This window comes from Cetorhinus maximus, chromosome 10 (assembly GCF_964194155.1).
Source record: "Cetorhinus maximus chromosome 10, sCetMax3.hap1.1, whole genome shotgun sequence".
Lineage (NCBI taxonomy): Eukaryota > Metazoa > Chordata > Chondrichthyes > Lamniformes > Cetorhinidae > Cetorhinus > Cetorhinus maximus.
In genome coordinates this window covers 131,577,776-131,601,983 of record NC_135888.1, presented here as the reverse complement: position 1 = coordinate 131,601,983, position 24,208 = coordinate 131,577,776, and the positions used below count along the sequence as shown (strand labels likewise).

General features: G+C 47.1%; 1 protein-coding gene across 1 annotated transcript in view; it reads right to left on the bottom strand.

The window, feature by feature from the left end:
* Window positions 1-1,794: 1,794 nt before the first annotated feature.
* Window positions 1,795-24,208, bottom strand: part of cdx1b (caudal type homeobox 1 b) — a 45,862-nt gene continuing 23,448 nt past the window's right edge. Inside the window, exons 2-3 of the mRNA XM_078549720.1 lie at window positions 3,300-3,445; window positions 1,795-1,998 (exon numbers count right to left, since the gene is read on the bottom strand). Coding sequence (XP_078405846.1) covers window positions 1,795-1,998; window positions 3,300-3,445 — 350 coding nt within the window. The remainder of the gene's footprint in view (window positions 1,999-3,299; window positions 3,446-24,208) is intronic.

The following is a 24,208-nucleotide window of genomic DNA, read 5'->3' as shown; positions in this document are numbered from 1 at the left end:
ATTGGTTGAAGGGGTTGTTCTCCTTTGAGCAAAGGAGGTCAAGGGGAGATCTGATAGAGGGGACAAGATTAAGGCAGGTTTAGATCAGGTAGACAAAGAAAAGCTGTTCCCATTCGCTGCTAGTAAAAGAACCGTTGGACACTGATTTAAGGTTTTGGGCAAGAGATGAAATGGGGGAATGTGAGGAAGGACTTTTTTACACAGCGGGTGGTAGTGACCTGGAACTCTCTGCCTACGAGGGGGGTGGAAGCAGAGACGATGAATGATTTCAAAAGGAAATTGGATGGGCACTTAAGAAAAATAAACTGGGCTTTGGGTATAGAGCGGGGGAGTGGGACTGATTGGATTGCTCTACAGAGAGCCTGAATGGACTTGATGGGCCAAATGGCCTCCTTTGGATGGCTCTTATGGGCAGGATTTTCTGTCTGTTGATCTCCAAATTTTCCCGTCCCGCCCGTGACTATGCCTGTCGATGTTGGGGCCGAGAAATCCCAACCTATAGCTCTTCTCTGCTGCTGAAGGCTTCATTCATGCCTTTGTTACCTACAGACCCAAATAGCTCAATACCCTCCTGCCTGGCCTCTCACCCTCCGCACACCATGAACTTGAGCTCATCCAAAATTCTGCTGCTCACATCCCAGTTCGCACTGAGACCCATTCACCCACCACCCTCACTGTAACTACATTGACTTACGGTCCACCGACATTGGCAAATGTAAAGTTCTGGTCTTCACTTCCTCCCACGGCCTTAGCACACCATGCCACGCCACAGACCCCTTAGCCTCCTCTAGCTCTGCTACTTACAGAGATCTCTGTGCTCCCCTAATTCTGGCTCCTTCCGCGTCCCCCAATTTTAATTGCTCCAACATTTGCCTTTCTCTACCTTTGTCCCCTCTTGTAAGATGCTCCGCTGAAAAGCTACCTCTTTGACCAAGCTTTTGGTCACCTGTCCTAATACCTCCTTACATGGCTGGGTGTCAACATTTGGCTGCAAGGTGCCTTGGGGCATTTTACGATGGGAAAGGTGCTACCTACACGCAGGTTGCTGTTGCACCACTTTTAAGTGACTCCCACGGAGGCAAGACACATAATAAAACATGTAAAGCAGCAGGGTTGAGGAGCGTTTCTTGTCAGAACAAACATTCTTGGAAGTCCAATTTGAAAACGTTGCGACGTTCTGGTATAATACACCCTTTTGAATAATATACTTTTTCTTAAAAAATAAACAAGCCCCTTTCATCACGCGAAATATATTACAGCCTATCCAAAATCGAATTCAAATGCATTCACAAGAGCGGAGACCCGGTGTTTGATGAAGCGGACGCTTATCCCACTTGGGAGCGGACGGCTTTGTTACTGAGTGCGGTATCCAGAAAGGTAAACTGCACAACAAACGGCACAGCAAGCGTCTATTTTAAGAGACGGCTCCTCCCTTTCTGCGTTTGGTTCCGTCTTCCCCCGGGCAGCTGTTACGTTTTCTCGATGAATTGTCATCCACAGCAAAGCAAAGGTCAGAGTTCGAGCCTCGATCCCAACGGCCCAAGCTGTTCCCCTTCTCCCCCCCACCACCCACACCCCCCCCGACCTCCCCCCGCCACTCCTCCGCCTTCCCCAGATGTCGAGGGAGGGTGAATAGGGGCGGCGTCCCCGAACGTTAAATGACGGCACATTGCAAAGAACAAAAAATGGCCTCTTCCTATCAAAAGCGAGTCTCTTCTTTGCTCAAGGCACAGTGTAGCTGGAACCGGGATAGAGTAGGCCCGTTGCCCGGGAGATACAGGGAGAGGAGTTGGGTTAGGACAAGTATTCCTCTTTGATAGTCAGCGGGATGGACTGAGAGACAAGGTTATTGCTGCTGCTAACCAATCCGATGGCAGTCGGAGCAACGGGGACTGGTGGTGTGGGTGTTGTCGTGCTGGCCTGCTGCGATTGTTGCTGCTGCTTCTTCTTGTTGATTTTTCTCTCCTTCGCCCGTCGGTTCTGGAACCAAATCTTCACCTGGGTCAGAGCAAGAGAAGAGAATAAGGCAGCCTTCATTAGAACATTCTCCGCCATTCCAAGCTCAGATATCCAGACAGAGTTACTACTTACTTTAGCTTTGAAGTTAAAATGAGTGACGTGAGTGCTAAGAATACGAAACTCATGCATTTTTTTGCAGGGGTTAGATGCAGCCCCTGTTCCCTTTTCCCATCTCCTTCGGTCTGACCGATCCTAAGAGTTTGTAAGTCTGCAAACAGCAAAGCCAGCCGCCCCCTCCCTTTGTGTCCAGATGTTAAAGCTCAGACCCGACTTTCAGTAGGGCTCGACCTGGGCCCCTGCCCCCCCCTGGCGACCCGGACATACCTGTTGCTGGGGGCAGAGTTCAGCGTGACTTCACACCACACCTTGACTAAGAGAGAAGGACAGCTGCTTCCTGGACACAGAGGAAGATGCAGAGAGACAAAGGATTTACTGCTGTGGGGGAGCGGCAGTAGATACTGCAGTGAGGAGCGGGGTAGACTGTTTTTTGTCTTAACAACTAAGCAGAATGCTTGTAAAAGTTGGTTTTCTATTCGAAAGGAAGGGAACAGGACTGACAGGACTTTGAGATTTAAGGAACAAGGAGGTGGATCTGGTTGGTGGAAGTCTGTCCTGGAATATTTACTCTGAGTGGAACAATTTTCACAGGACGTCGGAAGATTTGATCCGGTATGGCAGGAAGAAGTAAGCCAGCTGGATGCTGAGAGTGACCTGAGATCTAATCTTGTACTGCTACCTATTAGCAAGAATTGTGGTGCATTCCAATTGAGTTAATGAGTTCATGCAAAAGTAATTTTTCTTTTGCTTGGTTATTAGTTGCCTGTTAAGAAATGTTTGATCCATGTTGATTTCAGTTTGTTTCTTACAGTAAAACTCTTCGAATGCGAAATTTTGACCTGTGATTCTTTCTGTCAGAATGGGAAATTCATCTCTTTTAAAAGTTATCAGCCCCGTAACAACACACACAGCCACGAATAATCACATGGATACATACGTGCACAGACGGACAGACATGGACACATATGCACATGCTGCAGGTACGCACACACATAAGCACACGCACACACCACGTTGCTAGCACTTGACAATGGTCCCTGGCCAGATCTTTCTCCCACCCTGGCCCAGACAAACCGAGGCTGTTTCCAGCACTCGCTGAGCACAGATCTAGGGTCAATCTTGGTGCCTTATCTGGCCCCTATGCCTCAGCACATCAGTGACACCCCCTGGCAATAGGTTGCTTCAAACTAAGTTATTCTGACGCACAAATGAGACGCACTCACCTGTCGTTCAGACAACCCTAATGCGATTGCCAATTCAGACTTCCGGCGGATGGTTATGTATCTGCTGTAGTGGAATTCCTTCTCTAACTCCAGCCTTTGATGGTCAGTGTACACCACTCGGTATTTGTCTTTCGTTCTTGTTTTACCTGCTGATAGACAGTAAGGAATAATTGGGTTTATTAAACGAAGCAGACATGGCCTTGAACACAGAGGAATCTCTGCCTTACAACCAGTGAAATATACCCAAGGTCAGCACTGTCCCATACAGCAGCCACCAGCCACTTAGTGCTTAATGGGGAATCCCGATGGGGCTAAATGCATTTAGGAATGTAGGAGGGAGGCCATTCAGCTCCTCCAGCCTGTTCCGCCATTCAATAAGATCACTGCTGGCCAATGTCTCAACTCCCTGTGCAGGCCTTGGAAACCTTTTATATCCTTACCCAACAAGTTTCTGACTAGTAAACAATAATAAATAATAGACACTGTCATTGGCCATTGAATTCACTAACCCAGAGGCTGTTGATGCTCAATCGTTGAGTATATTCAATGCTGAGATCGACAGATCTTGGACTTTAAGGAAATTGAGGGCTAGTACGGAAAAGTGGAGAGTTGGGGTCCGAGATCATCCAGGACCTCATGTCCTGCTCCTGCTCCTATTTCTTATGTTCTCATGTGATAATCAACTCTCACGTTCCCACGCCATGCCAATGTGAACTTTAACCTTCTTTTGCATTGGTCAACAATACAACAGCGAGATGAAAAGTGGGCAAGTCTTTTCCGATTCTTGTGATTCCTGAATGGTGCTAGATTCTTGTTAAGTTAATATACGAAGACTGTGTGAAATGTATGCGGTGTATATGGTCATAAAATAATGGGCAGCGTATTGGGGTGGCGGGGGTTGGCACCCCCACCCCCCTCAGACCGGAAGCAAAGTCGAGCCGGCTCGCTCCGCGCCAACCCACAACCCGCAACCAGAACACACTGTGGCCAGGCTAGGTTGGTGCAGGCCAGGCTTCTGCCCACTCACTGGGGAGGAAGTCCCACCCTCGGGTGCTGCCGGCCAATCTGAGAGGCCAGCAGCTCCAGCAAGCCCCAGTAGCGCCAAGGGTGCATTAGTGGAGGCTGCTGGGACTGCAAGCAGGCCCAAGGAAAAGGACCATGGATTCTGGAGCAAGGTAAATCCAGGATATTGGGCAGAGAGGGTTTGGGCAGTTTAGGGTGGGGGCAGTGGTGGGGGGGGGGGGTGGGGTGTGGGTGTTGTGTTTAACAGAGCAGGTGGATAGGAAGAAAGGGCGGTTGCTGTCTTAGGGGAGCTTCCCCCACCCGATTCGCAAAGGGCACCCCCCCAAAGATAGTACCTCCCCTTACTTACCACCCTTTTAAAAGGTTCATTCAAAAACGGCCTGCCCACTCCCACCCGAATGTCCATGCCAACCGCTTTATGCTGTTGGCAGCACATTATCGCGGTCATCTGGCTTGTTAACAAGCTCAACTGACCCTTGATTATTTATTTTAATAGGGTAGGTGGGCTGCCAGTTTCAGCGCCCTCCCAGTCCCCTGCATACTGGGATTGAGGTCAGGGCACACACTCAGGACACCCCGCAGTGATTTACAGTCAATGAAGTACTTCTTGAGTGCAGTCACTGCTATGATGCAGGAAACATTGGGTAGCCAAGTTGTGCACAGCAAGCGCCCACATACAACAATGCAAAAATGACCAAAGAATTCTTGGTTTAGTGATGTTGGTTGAGGGATAAATATTAGCCTGGACACCAGGGAGATCTCCCTTACTCTGCTTCAAAACAGTGGCTGTGGGACCCTATACTTTAACCTGAGATGACAGACATTTATCGAGGGGTTGTGGTTTATCATCACTAAGGTTGGCATTTATTGCCCATTGCTAATTGCCCTGAGAAGGTGATGGTGGGCCTTATTTAACCATTGGTAGCAGGCGCCTTATCGGTAGCAGGCTTGATACAAACCGGGTGTCTTGCTGGGCCACTTTAAAGGGTGGCTGGGAGTCAGACACATTGGTATGGGCCTGGAGTCACATATTGGTCAGTCTGGGTACGGACAGCAAGTTTCCTCCATTAAGGGCCATTAGTGAACCAGTTGGGTTTTATTTCCAGATTTATTTCAAAATACTGCCACCAAATTCTCAGTGGTGGGATTAGAACTCATTATTGGTCTGATGGTATTGGCAGTACACTGCTGTAGCATAGATATCATCGAGCAGCTGGTACAGAACTCATACGTACATGCATACATACAAAATTAGGGGCAGGTATAGGCCTCTCAGCCCTTTAAGCCTGCTCCGCCATTCAATAAGATGCTGGTTGATCTGACTATAACCTCCCACCGACCTCTGATAACCTTTCACCCCCCTTGCTTATCAAGAATCTATCTACCTCTGTCTTGAAAACATTCAAGGACTCTGCTTCCAACGCCTTTTGAAGGAAGAGCGTTCCAAAGGGTCACTACCCTCTGAGAGAAAATTTTTTTTTCTTATCTCTGTCTTAAATGGACGACCCCTTATTTTTAAACAGTGACCCCCTAGTTCTCGATTCTCCCGCAAGAGGAAACGTTGGCCGGGAATTTTCAGTCTGCGGTGCGGGGGAGGGCCTGCGTCCCGATGTCATCGCGATGTTTCGTTCGGCGGGCGTGTGCCAGAGTCGGCTGCGCACCCACCGATAATTCGTAGGCCTATTAAGGCCGTTAAGGAAGTGATTCATTTCAAATTGACGCTGCCTGTCCGACCTTACGGTGGGCGGGCAGGCGAAAAGGCCAAGTGGCCTTTACATTTTTTTAGGAAACCTCATCCACGGGCGGGATGAGGCTTCCTAAAGCTTTTACGCATTAAATGAAAAGTTTTTCTGAAAAATAAAAGCATGTCCCACCTCATGTGACACCGCAGGATTTTACAGTCACATGAGGGGAGGACACGTTTCATTAAATTTTTATGACATCCGTTTATTTTTTTTCAAAAGCGCTTCAATCTCCCTGAGGCGGCTCCGTGCCTCAGGGAGATTGAGGAGCTCTTTCGTGTGCACGCACGAGTGAGCGCTAGACGCAATTCTCCCTCCTCCCCACCCCCCCCCCCCGCCCGCACAGGTAGCGCTACCGCCCCCGCCCACTCCCGCTGAGCCCGCCCGACGCGGGGTAAAGATTCAGGCCACCCTCTCCACATCCACCCTGTCAAGGCCCCTCAGGAATATCCCTCAGAATTTGCACTGCAGTGTCAGCCTAGACTATGGGTTGGATCCCGATGGGTGATGGCTTATTAGTCCCGTACCCCTCCCCGTTTTTTCCTTGTCCCCTATTTTCCTGACCCGCCTGCCACAGGACGGGAAAGGCACGAACGATATTTTCTGTGTTTTTGTTGTTGAAAGGGAATACAAAAACAGACAGCTCTTCATCAGGCTCGCGTGCCAGTGGTGAGGGTGAAGTAGGCAAATAGCATCCAAACAGCTCAGTAACCAGTGGAAAATATGGTTGTCTGGCAAAAGGCAAACCACAGGCAACCAGCATGAGTCACTACTTGGTTAAGTGACACAGTGTCTGTTTTAACTCAAGTTAACTCCATAATATGACAGTCTCAGAGCTGCATTGGCGTGATGTGTGTAGTAGCACACCTATAACAACATGTACTTTTGCTTTTACATCTCTGTGTTTATCTGGGCACAGCAAGAAGGGACAACATGTTTTTGCGATCTTATGATGTTCGTACTGGACAAGTCAGATCTCAGAGTGAAACCTGGCTCGATAGATCCTAACTTTAACTTTTCTTTGAAGCCGTGGAGGTAAAGGTACTGAACAAATTCACAGGAGTTTGCTGATGAACTTTTAACGCAAAGAATAAAACACTTATTAAACAAGGAAAATGAACTGTATTACACCAGGCAAAAAGGTTGGAAAGATCTCAAAGCAAACACAAGAAAATGATTCAAATATTCACTATCCCTTCAGCTTAACAATCTTTACAGATACATGCAAATTCAGAAAGACAAAACAATTCACCATGGCTGGAACCTTACGGTCCCATCGCGGTGGGGACAGGGCCGCAAAATGTGGCCAACCATTCTAAACTCGATTAACTTTGGCAGGACTGTAAAATCCTGCTGGTGTAAGATTACGCCCAATATCCATCTTATGCTCTAATATTCAGGCTCAGTATGCAGTACATGTGACCCGACTGGCGAACTGTGGACAGACACACCACACTCCAAAGTAAATGACAGATGCAACCAAAGCAGATTCTGTGGATTTCTCAACAACCCACTCAGACGTTCTTCACACTGTGAGCCAATGAGTCTCACTGAAACTCTGTCTTTCTGACGAGGGTTTCCAATCTGCACATTTGAAGTACTCGCCTTGGAATTCTCTCCAAAAGTCACTTCCACTCGGATGGCTTCAACAAGGACCCACCTTTTGGGTTTCAATCTTGCCTTCTGAGATTCCTTTCTCTTGGATCTCCAAATACACTCGAGCTTCACCTTCCGAACACGCTTTCAGATCTTCGGCCATGCCAAGCAGAACACCGCTGCTCCAAAAGGCCCACAGGAAGGAGTCACCAACCTTGGACTGCCTCCTTGGATCTTCTGGGCTTCTCTCGAGCCCACTTTGCTTCAAGTCTGCTCCCTGCATTTCTGTCTTTAACTTGCAGTCTATTTCTCTGCTCTTTAAACTTTACTCAACTGTACCTGTTTCAGATCCCTATCCTTGTCCCTTAACTTGGGACTTCCTTCTGGGACCTGTCTCTGTCCCACTCCTTGATTTGGGACCTTCTCCTTGTCCCCCTCCCCGTGTCCTGCTCCCTGAGACACCTTCTCCCGAATGGCACTCCGCTTCAGGTCACCTGTTTCACACTGTTCCGCTTTGCTCCTTTTTCTGTGCGCAGGGGCTGGTTCCCCGCCTTAAAGATGTGAAAAACCATGAACTGCACGTGTGTGTGGGCCATCACCTGGGTCATCGCATACACAGGAGGCCCAAGGCCCACGGGGAACTGTAGTTCCTGGCTTCTGAACTCCCAGTCTCTGAACGCCAGTTAAAGTACATATCGGAGTTCGTCACAGTTGCCATCCTATCATAGAATGACACAGCACAGGAAGAGGCCATTTGGCCCATCACACCCGTGCCGGCTCTTTGTCCCCTTCGCCCGGTAAGTCATTCCCCCCTTCAAGTGTTTACTCGGATCTCTTTTGAAAGTTACTATTGGCCAGAATCTTATGTTGGTTGGGCGGGCGGGCGCCCGACCCGAACGCACGTGAAATTGCGCGAAATAACGTCGGGCATGTGTCCCGACATCACCGCGTACGCGAGCAACATTGAGGTCGGCGGGCACGCGCAGGAGTCAGAGCTGCGCCCACCGACAATGAAAAGGTCGATTAAGCCCATTAAAAACCCTATTGCCCACGGTTTCACGTTGCCCGTGTGATTTTGCGCTCGTGTCACGTGGGCAAAACGGGCAGGCGGGCAGCCCATTTTTAACAAAACCTCATCCAAGGTCAGGATGAAATGTCTGGGGTGAAACATAATTAAAAAAATGATGCCTGGCGACTGATTTTTTTTTTGGGTTCTGCTGTCAGGCGCTTGAATGTGCTGCACAGACACAGTTTGGGTGCGGTTTTTTTTCCTTGCCATTTAATCTGTCCGGGTCTGCGGCTTCCCTGAGGCAGCCGCCTGCCTTCAGGGAGCTGACTAGAAGCGCCCGGCCGCATCCTCACTTTTGTTGGCGCCTGTCCTCTTCCCACCCCTCCCCACCCCCCACCCCCATCCCCGGCAGCGCTGAGGCTTTCTCAGGGCGTGTCTCACACTGGCTCCCCGTTAATTGGCCAGTCAGCGTGAAATTGTATTTCGGGGGCCGATCGTGGGCGGAAGCGCCTTTCACATTCGCTCCTGTGCCCATCGACTTGGCGCGCACGCCAAGCCTGAAATTCAGGCCACTGTTCCTGATTCCATCACCCTTTCAGGCAGCGCATCCCAGATTGCTGTGTAAAAAAAAAATCTTCCTTCTCGTCCTCAGCCCCCACCCCCCCCAGTGACCTTCAGTTCGGAGAATTCCCCATCGGCCTCGACCTGCACCTAACGCCGAGCGCTTTCTGCTTTAGTGATGATCATTCCGGGCAGGTTAGGGTTACCAGCCCTTCCGGATTGGCCTGGGCTCCCCGGGAACTGAAGACCAATCCCCGGGACACTACTCTAAGCAAAAGGCCCTGCACAGTAAAGAGCCTCTGAGGTGGCCAAGATGAGGCCTTAAGCTGAAGTGCCAGCTAGTTTAGCCCCCCCCACCGGTTACAGAGAGTCGCCATCTTGCTAAAGAAGTCCACCTGCCAAGAGGGTTAGGAAGGGGCTGATTGCCAATTAGGTGCCCTGCCAGTTAAGGAGGCCGCATGCCATTTTGGTGGCTAGCGTTTGATCTAACGCTCCCTCCAAACCGCAACGGGGTGCCTGTAAGTAGAAAGGCCATTTTTAGTGTTACTTATAAGTTTATCACCTTTTACAGTTGAAGCATTTAAAAAAAAATAAATGCTTTTAGAACATATGAAAGAAATCAGAGCAGGAGTAGGCCATATGGTCCCTGGAGCCTGCTCTGTATGCAATTCAATAGCTTCAGGGCTGATCTGATTGTGGTCTTAACACCACTTTCCTGCCTACCCCTCCCCCTAACCCTGGACTCCCTCATCAATCAAAACTCTGCCTAACTCAGCCTTGAATATATTCAATGACCCCCAGCCTCCACTGCTCACTGGGGAAGAGAGCTCCAAACTCTAACGACCCTCTGGGAGAAGAAATTCCCCCTCATCCCCATCTTAAACGGGAGACCCCTTATTTTCAAACTGTATCCCCCAGTTCTTTCAACATCCACCCTGTCAAGTCCCCTCAGGATCTTACATGTTCCAATACGGTCACCTCTCATTCTCCTTAACTCCAATGAGTGTAGGCCCAACCTGCTCAATCTTTCCTCCTAAGACAAACCACGCATAGCAGCAGCCAACCTAGTGAGCTTTTCCTGAACTGCTTCCAATGCAAGTATGAACCTCCTAAATGTGTCCCTCCTATTTGTTTTAAAAGTATTGGAGATGCTGAGCGAAGTTGTGAAGGCCTCGGATCATTTTGTTACAATAAAGGGGCCATATGAATATAAGTTTTTGTTGTTGTGGGGAGAGGGCTGTTTGACCCAGTGGGTGGATGGGGCCTATCATAATGTGGTTTCTCACCAAGGCCACATCAGAGAAGCAGGAGCAGCCCAGCAATAGATCACCCAGGTAGCAGCTGTTGCTGTGTATCATGATGTGAGTGGGAGCTTACTTAATGTCAGCTGTGGCTGAGTGGGTAGTACACTTGCCTCCGACGGTGGAGGGTTCAAGATCCCCAACCTCCCAGAGACGTGAGCACAAAATCCAGCCTGACACACCCAGTGCCCGTATTGAGGAAGTGCTGCACTGTCAGAGATGCCACCTTTCAGGTGAGATGTTAAACTAAGGCCCCATTCACTCTCTCGGGTAGATTTTAAATATCCCATGCCACTATTTCAAAGAGGGTGTCCATGGCCAATATTTATACGTCCAACCAATGTCACTGAAGCAGATTATCTGGTCATGATCGCATTGCTGAATGTGGGAGCTTGCTGTGTGCAAATTGGCTGCTGTGTTTCCTATTTTATTACAGTGACTCCACTTTCAAGAGTGCTGCATTGGTTACAAAGTGCATTGGAATATTCTCATGTCATGAATGGTGTTGTATAAATGCAAGGCCAGAGAGATCACAGCTTGTGCCACTCCTCAGAAGGTCACTACCACTCCTGCTGTTTCTGGCCCTTTTCAACATGCCTGTCCATTTCTTCAGGCTATAGAAAACCCCAGCAGCTTGCCAGCTAGCGTTGCACTATTTGTAGCCAGGTCGACGATAGCAGTTGCGTTGCTGATTCCTGCCTCTAACTAACAGAGGCCAAGGATTGAACCTGTCTGTCTATCACGCACAGGAGTAGAGCTTGAAACACTTGGGGGTGACGTTCCCCAGAAAGTCTGTACAGTAAAGAGCCTCTGAGGTGGCCAAGATGAGGTCTTAAGCTGAAGTGCCAGCTAGTTTAGCCCCTAGTTACAGTAAGCTGCCATCTCGCTAAAGAAGTCCACCTCTGCCCAGAGGATTAGTAAGAGGCTGATTGCCAATTAAGTGCCCTGCTAGCTGGAGGCTGGATGCCATTTTGGTGGATAGCGTTTGACCTAACGCTCCCTCCAAACCGCAACCAGGTGCACATTAGTAAAATGGCCATTTTAAGGGTTACTTAAAGGTCTCTCGCCTTTTATTGTCCAATAATTGCTGGAGGTTTGAAGAGGACTTTTGAAACACATGAGGAGACTTTACTGAGAGACTTTGTCAAGACCTCACCAACATTCCGGCAACATTTATTCTGGAAATTTGGACATCACCTAAAATGATTAAGTACTGTACTACTTCACCATTTTGGAGAATGTCCACGAGTCAGCATGAGAAAGGGGCTTGATCATGGCCATCTTGCTAGAGGATTTCCTTTGACCTGGGGAAGGGATGGGAGGAGGACATGATGTCAGGCAGAGCAACACCTGCTGCTGGAGAGGAGGGTCAGGAGGGCAGGTACAGGCATCCCTCCTCCTCCTCTATCTCTACATCGGGACCTCTAGTGCCGCATCTGAGAACCTGGGCAGCCTCTCACCCTCTCGCCTGAGCCATTGTGAAACATCTTGCTGTCCGTCAATCAGAGCACTGCACACCTACAGCAGAAGTGGGTGCAAGTAGCCCACACTTACTGCTCCAGGAAAATTGCGTCTGATCAGCACCCAAGTACTAAACCTGTAACTTCTGGGTTAGCCCCTCCAGGCAGTTCAAATGATGGTAATCAGAAATGAGGGTCAAAATTGGCATGGTAAAACCAGATTTTCAAACAGCGTGTCTTAATGGCATTGCACCCATTCAGTGTCAATTTTCAACCTTCCATCAAATGAGCCCCCATTACTTTCAATCATTTGCAGACAGAACCTCCAAGGTTTATAGCGCAGTTTGGGGCCACTCAGCTCATCATGGCTCCTCTCTGGAGCAATCCACAAAATGTCCCAATGTCCCAATGTCCCGTGCTCTTCCCCATAGCCTGTGTTTTTCTCTGCTTCAAATTATAGCTGCTTTCCTTTAAAAACAGCAATGGTTTCATCTCCAACCACTCCCTGTGACAAAGCATTCTATGTGCCAACAACACTCTGTGCAAAACTATTTCTACTAACTTCACTCCTTACTCATTCCGTGACAACATTCCCCAACAAGAGGGAAAATAAATCTTTTCTTGTGAAAACATTTTAACGTTTAAAAAACTTTTATCGAGCCTCCAAACAGCCGTCTCTTCCCCAGTGCAGAGGGGCTCGGTAAAGCGCACTTCAAGTGCACTGCACAGCTCCGGTCTCCGTATTACAACAACAACATCATGTGTTTATATAGCACCTTTATTGCAGGAAAACATTCCAAGGTTTTTCACAGGAGTGTTATAGAATCATCATAGAATGGTTACTGCACAGAAGGTGGCTGGAAAACTGGTTGTGTTAATGCTGGCTCTCTACAAGAACATTTCAGCCAGTCCCATTCCTCTGTCCTTTCCCAGCCCTGCAAATTCTTTCTCTTCAGATAATTATCTAAATCGCCTTTTGAAAGTCACAATTAAATCTGCCTCCACCACACTCTCGGGCAGAGCATTCCAGATCCTAACCACTCATTGCGTAAAAATGTCCTTCCTCATTTCGCTGCTGCTTCTTTTGCCAATTACCTTAAATCAGTGCCGTCTGGTTCTCTCAATCCTTCCACCAATGGGAACATTTTCTCCCCATCGACTCTGTCCAGACCCCTCATGACTCCCTTGCTTTTGTACTCCATGTCCCTATTTGTAAATCCTAGGATCCCATATGTTTATTAACCACTTTCTCTATCTACATCCACTATCAGCCTATCTACATCCTCTTGATGTTTAACACTATCCTCCTCAAAGTTCACAATACTTCCTAGTTTTGTGTCAGCTGCTAATTTTGAAACTGTGCCCTGAACACCCAAGCCAGTAGTCATGGTGAAAACTGACGATATGGCCATAGGACTGTAGAAACAAATTAGCAGATTCAATTTGGGACATAAACCACGAATGCCTAATGTTTGGAATAATCGATCAGGCAATTTAAACTGGAGTCAAAATATTAGGATTATTCAGATTAAAGATGTTTCTTTCATGGGACATAGGTGTCACTGGCAAGGCCAGCATTTGTTGCCCATCCCTGACTGACCTTCAACTGAGTGGCTTGCTCAGCCATTTCAGAGGGACAGTTAAGAGTCAACCACATTACTGTAGGTCTGGAGTCACACATAAGCCAGACCTTGTAAGGATGGCAAGATTTCCTTCACTAAAGGACATCAGTGAACCAGATGGGTTTTTACAACAATCATTGCATGGTTATCATTAGCTTTCAATTCCATATTTTGTTAATTGAATTTACATCCCACCACATGCTGTGCCTGGGGTTTGAACTCAAGTCCCCAGAGCATTAGTCTGAGCCTCCGATTACTAGTCCAGCAACATCACCCTATGCCACCATCCCCAATATTGCAGGAGCTAGTTACCGCCACAGGATAGTGAGGATGCTGTTATACTACTTCCAATACACAGTGTAAAGTAGCCTCATGGTAAAGGTAAAAGTGTACTCAGGATGCAGCTCAGAATCTGATTTCTATGTAATCCCAACAACAATCTACACTTGCAAAGTGAAAAAAAAAAGAAAAGAAAGAAAAAAAGACGTTTGTGTCACACTTTTCACAACCTTGAGGTGTTCCGGAGCATTCTACAACCTTTTTGAAGCACCTTAATGTGCAAAGTGGACATGCACCAGCCAAACTGCACACAGGATTGCCCCACAAACAGCAATGAGAAACAACCAGATAGTACACGTCGCCAACCAAAACTTGAGATGGAGATATTAGGGCAGATGATCAGTAGCTTACTGAAAGAGATGGCTTTATGGAGCAAAGGGAAAAGAAAGGCAGAGAGGCGGAGAGGTTAAGGGAGAAAATTCCAGAGCTTAGGGCCCAGGCAGCTGAAGGCACGGCCACCAGTAGTGGAGCAATTTAGATGCTCAAGAGGCCCGGATTAATGAAGTGCAGATATCTCGGAGGGTTGTAGCATTGGAGATGATTACAGAGGTAGGGAGGGGCAAGATAATGGAGGGACTTGAAAACAAAGATGTGAATTTTAAATTCGAGGCATTCTGTAACCAGGAATCGCTGTAGGTCAACGAACATAGGGGTGATGGGTAAACGGGACTAGGTGTGATTTCGAACATGGACAGCAGAGTTTTGGATGACCTCAAGTTTACAGATAGTAGAATGTGGGAGGCTGGCCAGAAGCATGTTGCAATACACAAGTCTAGAGGTAACAAAGGCATGGATGAGGGTTTCAACAGCAGGTGAGTTGAGGTAGCAGCAGAGTCGGGTGAAAAGAACATAGGGTGGAGTTTTACAGCCCCTCCCGCCAGCAGGATTTTCCAGTCCCGTCAAAGTCAATGGGCTTTTGAATGTCTCGCTGCATTTTCTGGCCTCACCCCCCCCCCACCACGATTGGGCCGTAAAATTAGGCCCAGAGGGATATTGCGCCAATGGAGGAGCTGCAGAAGATGTTTACAATGGTGATACCAGAACTGAGAGGTATGACTGTCAGGAAAGATTGAAAAGGCTGGAAATACTCAGCAGGGGCGGCAGCATCTGTGGAGGGGGAGAGAAAAATGGTCAGTCTTACAGCTTGAATATGATTCTTCTTCAGAAGACGTCAGAAGGTTCTTCTTCAGTTCTGAAGAATAGTCAAAACTTTGGCAGGGATTTTCCAGCCCCAGTGCGGTGGGTCCTGCCGTAGAGGATGTGACGAGCCAGCCAAAAGACCATTGACTTCAACGGAGCCACAAGACCCCACTGGTGGACAGGTACAGAAAATCCCACCCAATAACTCTGTTCATCACTTCACAGAGGCTGCCAGGCCTGCTGAGTACTTCCAGCACTTTCTGTTTTTATTTCAGGTTTCCAGTTTCTGCAGTATTTTGCTTGTATTGAACAGGCTGGTACTCTTTTCCCAAGAAGAGAAGGCTGAGGGTAACCTAATAGAGGTCCTCAAAATGATGGAGGGTTTCGATAGGGTCAACATAGAAAGATGATTCCAGTTGTGGAGGATTCCAATATTAGGGTCCATAAATATGAGATAATCATTAATAAATCCAATAGGGGATTCAGGAGACACTTCCTAATAAGAATGTGGAATTCACTAGCTGAGCACAGATTGATTAGTGCAGACGCATATAAGGGGAAGCTAGGTAAAGACATGGAAAAGGAACAGGAGAACATGCAGATTGAATGACTCAAAGCAGAGGTGAGAGGAGGTTTGTGTACGGCATGAGCAATGGTGTGGACCAATTAGGCAAAAGTGTATCTCTGCTGTAAATCCTATGTAGTGTGTCTCTTCATATTTATACTTTCCCATGTGACATCCTCCCGTTGAATTCACATTGTCTGCTCTCTATGGCTTTAATGTCCTTTCTCTAATATATTATAAACAGTTCTTTATCTGGCTGAACCAGGTACAAGTTTATCATTATCTCATTGCACTGTACTCAATGCTGCATTTATAAATCCTGGAGTGTTATTGGCTGTTTTATAGCCTTATTTGCCCGCAGACTCACTTTCGAGGAATTATGTGATTGCAATCTTAACTCTGGCTATTTCCCCACACCTTTCCATATTTTCTACTCATTGTAATTCCTTCGAATTTTTCCGTTGAATTGCATCTGCCACTTGCCTGCCCATTTGAAAATCCAGCCGGTTACCTTGCAATCCATTGGTAATTACACACAGTATGCATCAGATTAATGTTTTAAACTTTAAAAACAAATAATGCTCGTCAAAATGCTGGGATTTAAATGTCAACCACACCCCCACCCCCCACACCCCAACAGCCCATGTACACTTTACTCTCTCATGGGCTCTATCCACCCACTTAATCTCCTTTCACAGCCTGATTATGTGTTTTTGGAATTGCTGGTTTAGAATAAATATTGGCCTAGGACATCAGAGAGAAATGCCTTTCTCGTCTTCAAATAGCGATTACACATAGTCATTTGAAAGGCAGTGACTCTGACGATGCACTCCCTCAGCGCCACACTGAAGAATCAGCCTCGATTGGAAAGCCCTGAGTCTGATAAAGTAGCAGTGGGTGCCACCCCCCCCCCCCCCATTGGGAAGTCACCCACATGGTTCTTAGCATAAAAATGCACGGTCCATTATGGAGGTGATCTCATTACCTAGCTTGGGTCTGTCACCTCAGCTGACACTTCAGGGCAGTACTGAGCGAGGGCGCACTATTGAAGGCACAGTCTCACAATGGGATTCTGTCTGACTGTTCAGGTGAATGTGAAAGACAACATGATACTATGTAAAGAACATAGGAATTCAAATAACCCTCTGGTTGTACAGAACTTGAGTATTGCTGAAAAAAGAGACATTTTTTGTCAAAGCTTTTTGTCTTGCACTCATCAGGACATCTTGCAAGACAATACCAATGTCAGGGGAAACAACATATTTTTCCTGTATGAGAAGAGAATGCTGACCGGTTGGCAAGTGGACTCTGATTGGTAGAGGCGTTGCCATGGAGAATGTACCAGTTGATGGTGGCTGACAGTTAACTGCCATGCATTGTTTGAAATTTCAACCAGGCAGCTTGACTCTGACTGGTCAAGACATTGCCCTGGGGAATGAACCAACGAATAGATGTCACTTATTTTGTTTAGCTAAAACAGGCACAATAGACATTGGTACTTTCTTGCAAATTGTCCCGATGAGTGCAAGTGATGGTGGACAATTAAACAACTCACTGGAGGAGGAGGCTCCACAAATATCCCCATCCTCAATGATGGAGGAGCCCAGCACAGCAGTGTAAAAGATAAGGCTGAAGCATTTGCTACAATCTTCAGCCAGAAGTGCCGAGTGGATGAACCATCTCGGCCTCCTCCGGAGGTCCCCAGCATCACAGATGCCAGTCTTCAGCCAATTCGATTCACTCCACGTGATATCAAGAAACGGCTGAAGGCACTGGATACTGCAAAGGCAATGGGCCCTGACAATATTCCGGCAATAGTACTGGAGACTCGTGTTCCAGAACTTGCTGCGCCCCTAGCCAAGCTGTTCCAGTACAGCTACAGAGTTGGCATCCAGCCAGCTATGTGGAAAATTGTCCAGGTATGCCCTCTGCACACAAAAAGCAGGGCAAATCCAACCTGGCCAATTACTGCCCTTCAGTCTACTCTCGACCATCAGTAAAGTAATGGAAGGGGTCATCAACAGTGCTATCAGGCAAAACTTGCTTAGCAATAACCGGCTCACTGATGCCCAGTTTGGGTTCCGCCAGGGCCACTCAGCTCCTGACCTCATTACAGCCTTTGTTCAAACATGGACAAAAGACCTGAACTCCCGAGACGGGGTGAGAGTGACTGCCCTTGTCATCAAGGCAGCATTTGACCGAGTGTGACATCAAGGAGCCCAAGCAAAACTGGAGTCAATGGAAATCGGGGGAAAACTCACCACTGAGTTTACCTAGCACAAAGGAAGATGGTTGTGGTTGTTGGAGGTCGGTCATCTCAGCTCCAGGACATCACTGCAGGAGTACCTCAGGGTAGTGTCCTAGGCCCAACCATCTTCAGCTGCTTCATCAATGACCTTCCTTGCATCATAAGGTCAGAAGTGATTCTCTCCAACAAGAGAGAATCCAACCATTACCCCTTGATGTTCAATGGTATTACCATCACTGAATCCCCAGCTATTAACATCCTGGGAGTTACCATTGACCAGAAACTGAACTGGACTAGCCATATAAATACTGTGGCTACAAGAGCAGTTCAGAGGCTAGGAATCCTGCGATGAGTAACTCACCTCCTGAATCCCAAAAGCCTGTCCACCATCTACAAGGCACAAGTCAGGAGTGTGATGGAATACTCCTCACTTGCCTGGATGAGTGCAGCTCCCACAACACTCAAGAAGCTTGACACCATCCAGGACAAAGCAGTCCACTTAATTAGCACCACATCCACAAACATTCACTCTCTCCACCACCGATGCACAGTAGCAGCAGTGTGTACCATCTACAAGATGCGCTGCAGGAATTCACCAAGGCTCCTTCAACAGCACCTTCCAAACCCATGACCACTAGCATCTAGAAGGACAATTTCAGCAGATACATGGGAACACCACGACCTGGAAGTTCCCCTCCAAGTCACCTACTATCCTGACTTGGAAATCTATTGCCGTTCCTTCACTGTCGCTGGGTCAAAATCCTAGAACTTTCTTCCTAACAGCATTGTGGGTGTACCTACACCACATGGACTGCAGCGGTTCAAGAAGGCAGCTCACCGCCACTTTCTCAAGGGCAACTAGGGATGGACAATAAATGCTGGCCCATCCAGCAAAACCCACATCCCGTGAATGAATAAAAAAAGGCAAAAAAAGCTTCGAAAAAATGTCTCTTTTTTCAGCAATACTCAAACATTGGAATTGCTGGAGGACAAAAAGTACCAAGACCCAGATGCCTTCTACCTCCTTACTAGTTGATTGATCCAGCAATAAGTGCCATTGGCAACATGAGGAAAAACATTTTATGCAGCAAGTGGTTAGGATCTGGATGCACTGCCTAAGCACGTAGTGGAAGCAGATTCAATCGTGACTTTCATCAGAGAATAGGATAATAACTTGAGGAGAAAATGAATTGCAAGGCTGCGGGGAAAGGGTGAGTGAGTAGAACATGTGGGTTACTCCTGTAGGGAGCCAACACAAATGGGCTAAATGGCCTCCTTCTGTACTGTAAACATTCTATGGTTCTATGATTCAATGAACAATAATGCAGTTGTTGACTAATCATATCAATCAACCTCTAATAATGCACCTATTACAGACCCGGACATGAGGTGAGGATAAAGCCCAGTGGTCGGAAGATTTGGGAACCAGTTGTCCAGTCATATGTTCCTCACGAGCATCAGGTCTCAAAAATATTCAATCTCTGTATCCCAAAATGCTATATATTAGGAGGATGTTCACTGTGTGTTGAACTTTCTTCCCTCAACCTGAGAAAAAATGATTAATTAGCCCTTCATCTCAACACTGTTTTGTGGGATCTTGCTGTGTGTATAATGGCCGCCCCTTTTGCCCATTCAAGACAGTCACTGCACTCATTAGTTCATTGCAGGCAACGATCTTTCTGAGCAGCGTGATAGAGCATAGAGTCATAGAGTTATACAGCACAGAAACAGGCCCTTCAGCCCATCATGTCCGTGCCGGCCATCAAGCACCTATCGATTCTAATCCCATTTTCCAGCCCTGTGTGCTATGGCGTTTCAAGTGCTCATCTAAATACTCCTCAAATGTTGTGAGGGTTCCTGCCTCTACCACCCCCTCAGGCAGTGTGTTCCAGATTCCAACCACCCTCTGGGTAAAAAAAATCTTTCCTCAAATCCCCTCTAAACCTCCTTCCCCTTACCTTAAATCTGTGCCCCCTTGTTATTGACACCCCTGCTAAGGGGAAAAGCTTCTTCCTATCTACACCCCTCATAATTTTGTACACCTCTATCAGGTAAATTTCTCCAACTCTCCAGGCTGGGACTTGAACTCGTGCCTCCAGAGTATTATTCAAGGCCCCAGGATTATTAGTCCAGTAACCTTACCACCATGTTACCATTAAGGTAATCACATAGTTCCTCTGAGTGAAGAGGCCAGAGTTGCTGTTGGTGTTCAGGTAGCTATGTTCATCAGAGGTCAGGCATCAAGCCCCACAATTTGAAATTGCGTTATAGTCCGCACACTACCCTCCACGTTTTGACCGTGTGCCCCAATCGAACTTTATTACCTGGTGAATTCCAGTTATCCATCTTGACTGTCAACATAATTGAAGGCCAATTGCACAATGTCTCCGCTGACAGAAAGTTTATGATGAAAAATTGCTGCCCCTGATAACAATCCTTGAGAGACCCGACTTCAGTCGCTGATAAGGAGCTTATCTTGGTTAATGGGTAATGTGAGGTTGATTCCAGTTCCCCTCACGGAATCCGTCAACAAGTCTTTTGGTTTTCTACAGCTCAGTGTTAGCGGGTGACCCATCCTCCTGGCCGCCACCCAATCAAAATCTTAAAATGAGCTGCCAACATTCACTGACACAACGTTTAGAAAAAAAGAAAGTAGTTGCATTTCTCCACTGCCTTTCACCACTTCAGGATGTCCCAAAGTGTTTTATAGCAGAGCATTTCATACAGGCGTCGGATATGCAGCACAGAAAAAGGCCAATCAGCTCATTTAGTCAATGCCGGTGTCTATACTTCACTCAACCCTCCTCCCCTCCTTCCTCATCCAACCCTTTCAGAATATCCTTCTATTCCTTTCTCCCTCATATTGCTTGGCTTCCCCTTGGGTGCGTCTAATGGCGATGGACAGACGCTTCTTTGTCGGATCCACAATGGGGCATTAGAAGGGGAGATAAAAACAAAAAACTGCGGATGCTGGAAATCCAAAACAAAAACAGAAATACCTGGAAAAACTCAGCAGGTCTGGCAGCATCGGCGGAGAAGAGCACAGTTGACGTTTCGAGTCCTCATGGTCATGAGGACTCGAAACGTCAACTGTGCTCTTCTCCGCCGATGCTGCCAGACCTGCTGAGTTTTTCCAGGTATTTCTGTATTAGAAGGGGAGGATTGGCAGTTGGGAAACGGGAAACTGGAAACCAAATGTCACATCAAGATCTGATGGAGTAACCCAATATACCATGTACTATTCACCTCAACTATTCCCTGTGGTAGCAAGTTCCACATTCTCACCACTCTCTAGGAAAAGAAGTTTCCTTTGAATTCCCTATTTGTTTCCTTGGCGACTATCTTATATTGATGGCCTCTAATTAAGCCCTTCCCTTGAAGTGTACTCACTGTTATAAAGTAAGAAAGTCAGCAGCCAATTTTTACACAGTGAACTCCCACAAACCAATCTGATACTGGTCAGAAAATATACACGCATGTATATATTTTTTAATTCATTTTATGGGATGTGGGCACCACTGGCTAGGCCAGCATTTATTGCCCATCCCTAATTGCTCTTGAGAAGGTGGTGGTGAGCTGCCTTCTTGAACCGCTGCAGTCCATGTGGTGTGGGTACATGCACAGTGCTGTTAGGGAGGGAGTTCCAGGATTTTGACCTAGTGACAGTGAAGGAACAGCGATATAGTTCCAAGACAGGATGGTGGGTGACTTGGAGGGGAACTTCCAGGTGCTGATGTTCCCAAGTATCTGCTGGCCTTGTCCATCTAGGTGATAGTAGCCGTGGGTTTGGAAGGTGCTGTCGAAGGAGCCTTGGTGAATTCCTGCAGTGCATCTTGTAGATGGTACACACTGCTGCTACTGTGTGTTAGTGAAGGAGGGAGTGAATATTTGCAGATGGGGTGCCAATCAAGCGGGCTGCTTTATCCTGGATGGTGTCAAGCTTCTTGTGTGTTGTTGGAGCTGCACTCATCCAGGCAAGTGGAGAGTATTTCATCACAGTCCTGACTTGTGCCTTGTAGATGGTGGACAGACTTTGGGGAGTCAGGAGGTGAGTAGTTTGCCACAAGATTCCTAGCCTCTGATCTGCTCTTATAGCCACAGTATTTATATGGCTAGTCCAGTTAGTTTCTGGTCAAGGGTAACCCCCCAGGATGGTGATAGTGGGGTATTCAGCTATGGTAATGCCATTGAATGTCAAGGGGCGATGATTAGGTTCTCTCTCGTTGGAGATGGTCATTGCCTGGCACTTGTGTGGCATGAATGTTACTTGCCACTCATCAGCCCAAGTCTGAGTGTTGTCCAGGTCTTGCTGCAAATTGGCATGGACTGCTTCAGTATCTGAGGAGTCGCAAATGGTGCTGAACATTGTGCAATCATCATCAGCGAACATGCCCATTTCTGACCTTATGATGGACGTATATATATTAAAGCATATTGGTTAAAAATCACCACACAACACTGGAGACAATGACACTGCTTTTCTCCTAAATTGTGCCGTGGGATCTTTGACACCCACCTGAGAAAACAAATGGAAACCTTAGTTTAATTTCTCATCCAAAAGAGCATGTGCAGTGCTCCCTTAGCACTGCACTGCGCTGTCAGCCTGGATTATGTATTTGGAGTGCGATTTGAACCCACGATTTTCTCCATGAATTCTAACTCTGTAATCTTCATCAGTTGTACAAGTTCCCCCCATGCCCCCCTCACCCACCCACTCCCACCCCACCGATCTCTGCACCCCACCCATTCTGGCCACTTGAGTTTTCCCAATTTTAAACACTCCAACATTGGTGGCCGTGCCTTCAGCTGCCTAGGCCCTAAGTTCTGGAAGGCCCTCCCTAAACCTCTCCTCCTCTCCATCTCTTTCTCCTCCTTTAAGACACGCTTTAAATCCTACCTCTTTGACCAAGCTTTTGATCACCTGCCCTAGTGTCTCTTTTTGTCGATTGGTGCCAGGTTTTGTTCTATAACCCTTCTTTAAAGCGTTTTTATTACTTTAGAGGTGCCATCGGAATGCAGGTTATCTAACTCAGAAGGGAGAGGTCTATCAACTGTCTGGTATCTACAGCCTTCAAATACATCAGAACCTTTCATCTTTACAACACTGCGGACTTTTCTGTTCTGAACCTTCCTCTCCTGTCCATATTGAAATATAAATATCCAAGCCAATACCCCCTTCCTCCCTGCTTTCTTTCTGTGTTACAATCAAGACTCACTGTGTCATTCTCTGATCAAACTCCCTCTTTTCCAAACCTCTGCTCTTCTGAATTCCTTATTCCCCCACTTCTCCTGTCACCTGTAAGTCTTGAAAACCATACTTGGTGCCACTCAACTAAGACAGGGTTAGGGTTAGGGTTAGGTTAGGGAGGCCTCACTCTCCCTTATACACTTGTTACATATGACAATGGCTCTTGGCCCCCCTTTAGGAACATAGAATCAGCAGGAGGCCATTCAGCCCCTTGAGATTGTTCTGCCCTTGAGTTAGCTCAGGGCTGATCTGCACTTTAGATTTTTAAGCCTTAATTCGCTTGACTATTAAAATTTGTCAATCTCTGTTTAGAATCTTTAATTTGTTCTCCCTTACCCCACACCATGCTCCCTCCCCGCACCTCCCCCCAAGTTCAATGGCCCCTTATAGGGAAAAATGCTTCAGATTTCCACCCCCGTTTGTGTGAAGAAATTCTTCCTGACATCATCCTGAATGAGCAATTTTAAGGTTAGAGCTAATTTTCCCTGTCTACCGTATTGGTTCCATTATTCGCCTTAAAAACCTCAATTGGTTCACACCATGATGATCTCTACTCGAATACAAGTCTAGCTTATGCAATATTGGTTTCCCAAGTTACCAATTGCTAGGATGAAAGCAAAATACTGCAGATGCTGGGAATCTGAAATTAAAAACAAAAAATGCTGGAAAAAGCTCAGCAGGTCTGACAGCACCTGCGGAGAGAGTAACAGAGTTTAACATTTCTGAACGAGCTTTGAAGAAGAGTCACACGGACTCGAAATGTTAACTCTGTTTCCCTCCCCACAGATGTTGCCAGTCCTGCTGAGCTTATCCAGCATTTTGCTGTTTTTATTACCAATTGCTTGGAGCATGTTAAGGGAGGGACAGAGAAGAGGAGGAGGCCATTTAGGCACTCAAACCTGTTTACCAACCTGTATCTTAACTCCACCTACCCATCTTGGCTCCAAGTCCTTCTATGCACCTGTCTAGTGAAAACCTATTGATTTCAGGTTCGAAATTACCAATTGAGTTAGCACCCATCGTTTTCTGTGGGAGAGAGTGCCACATTTTTTACC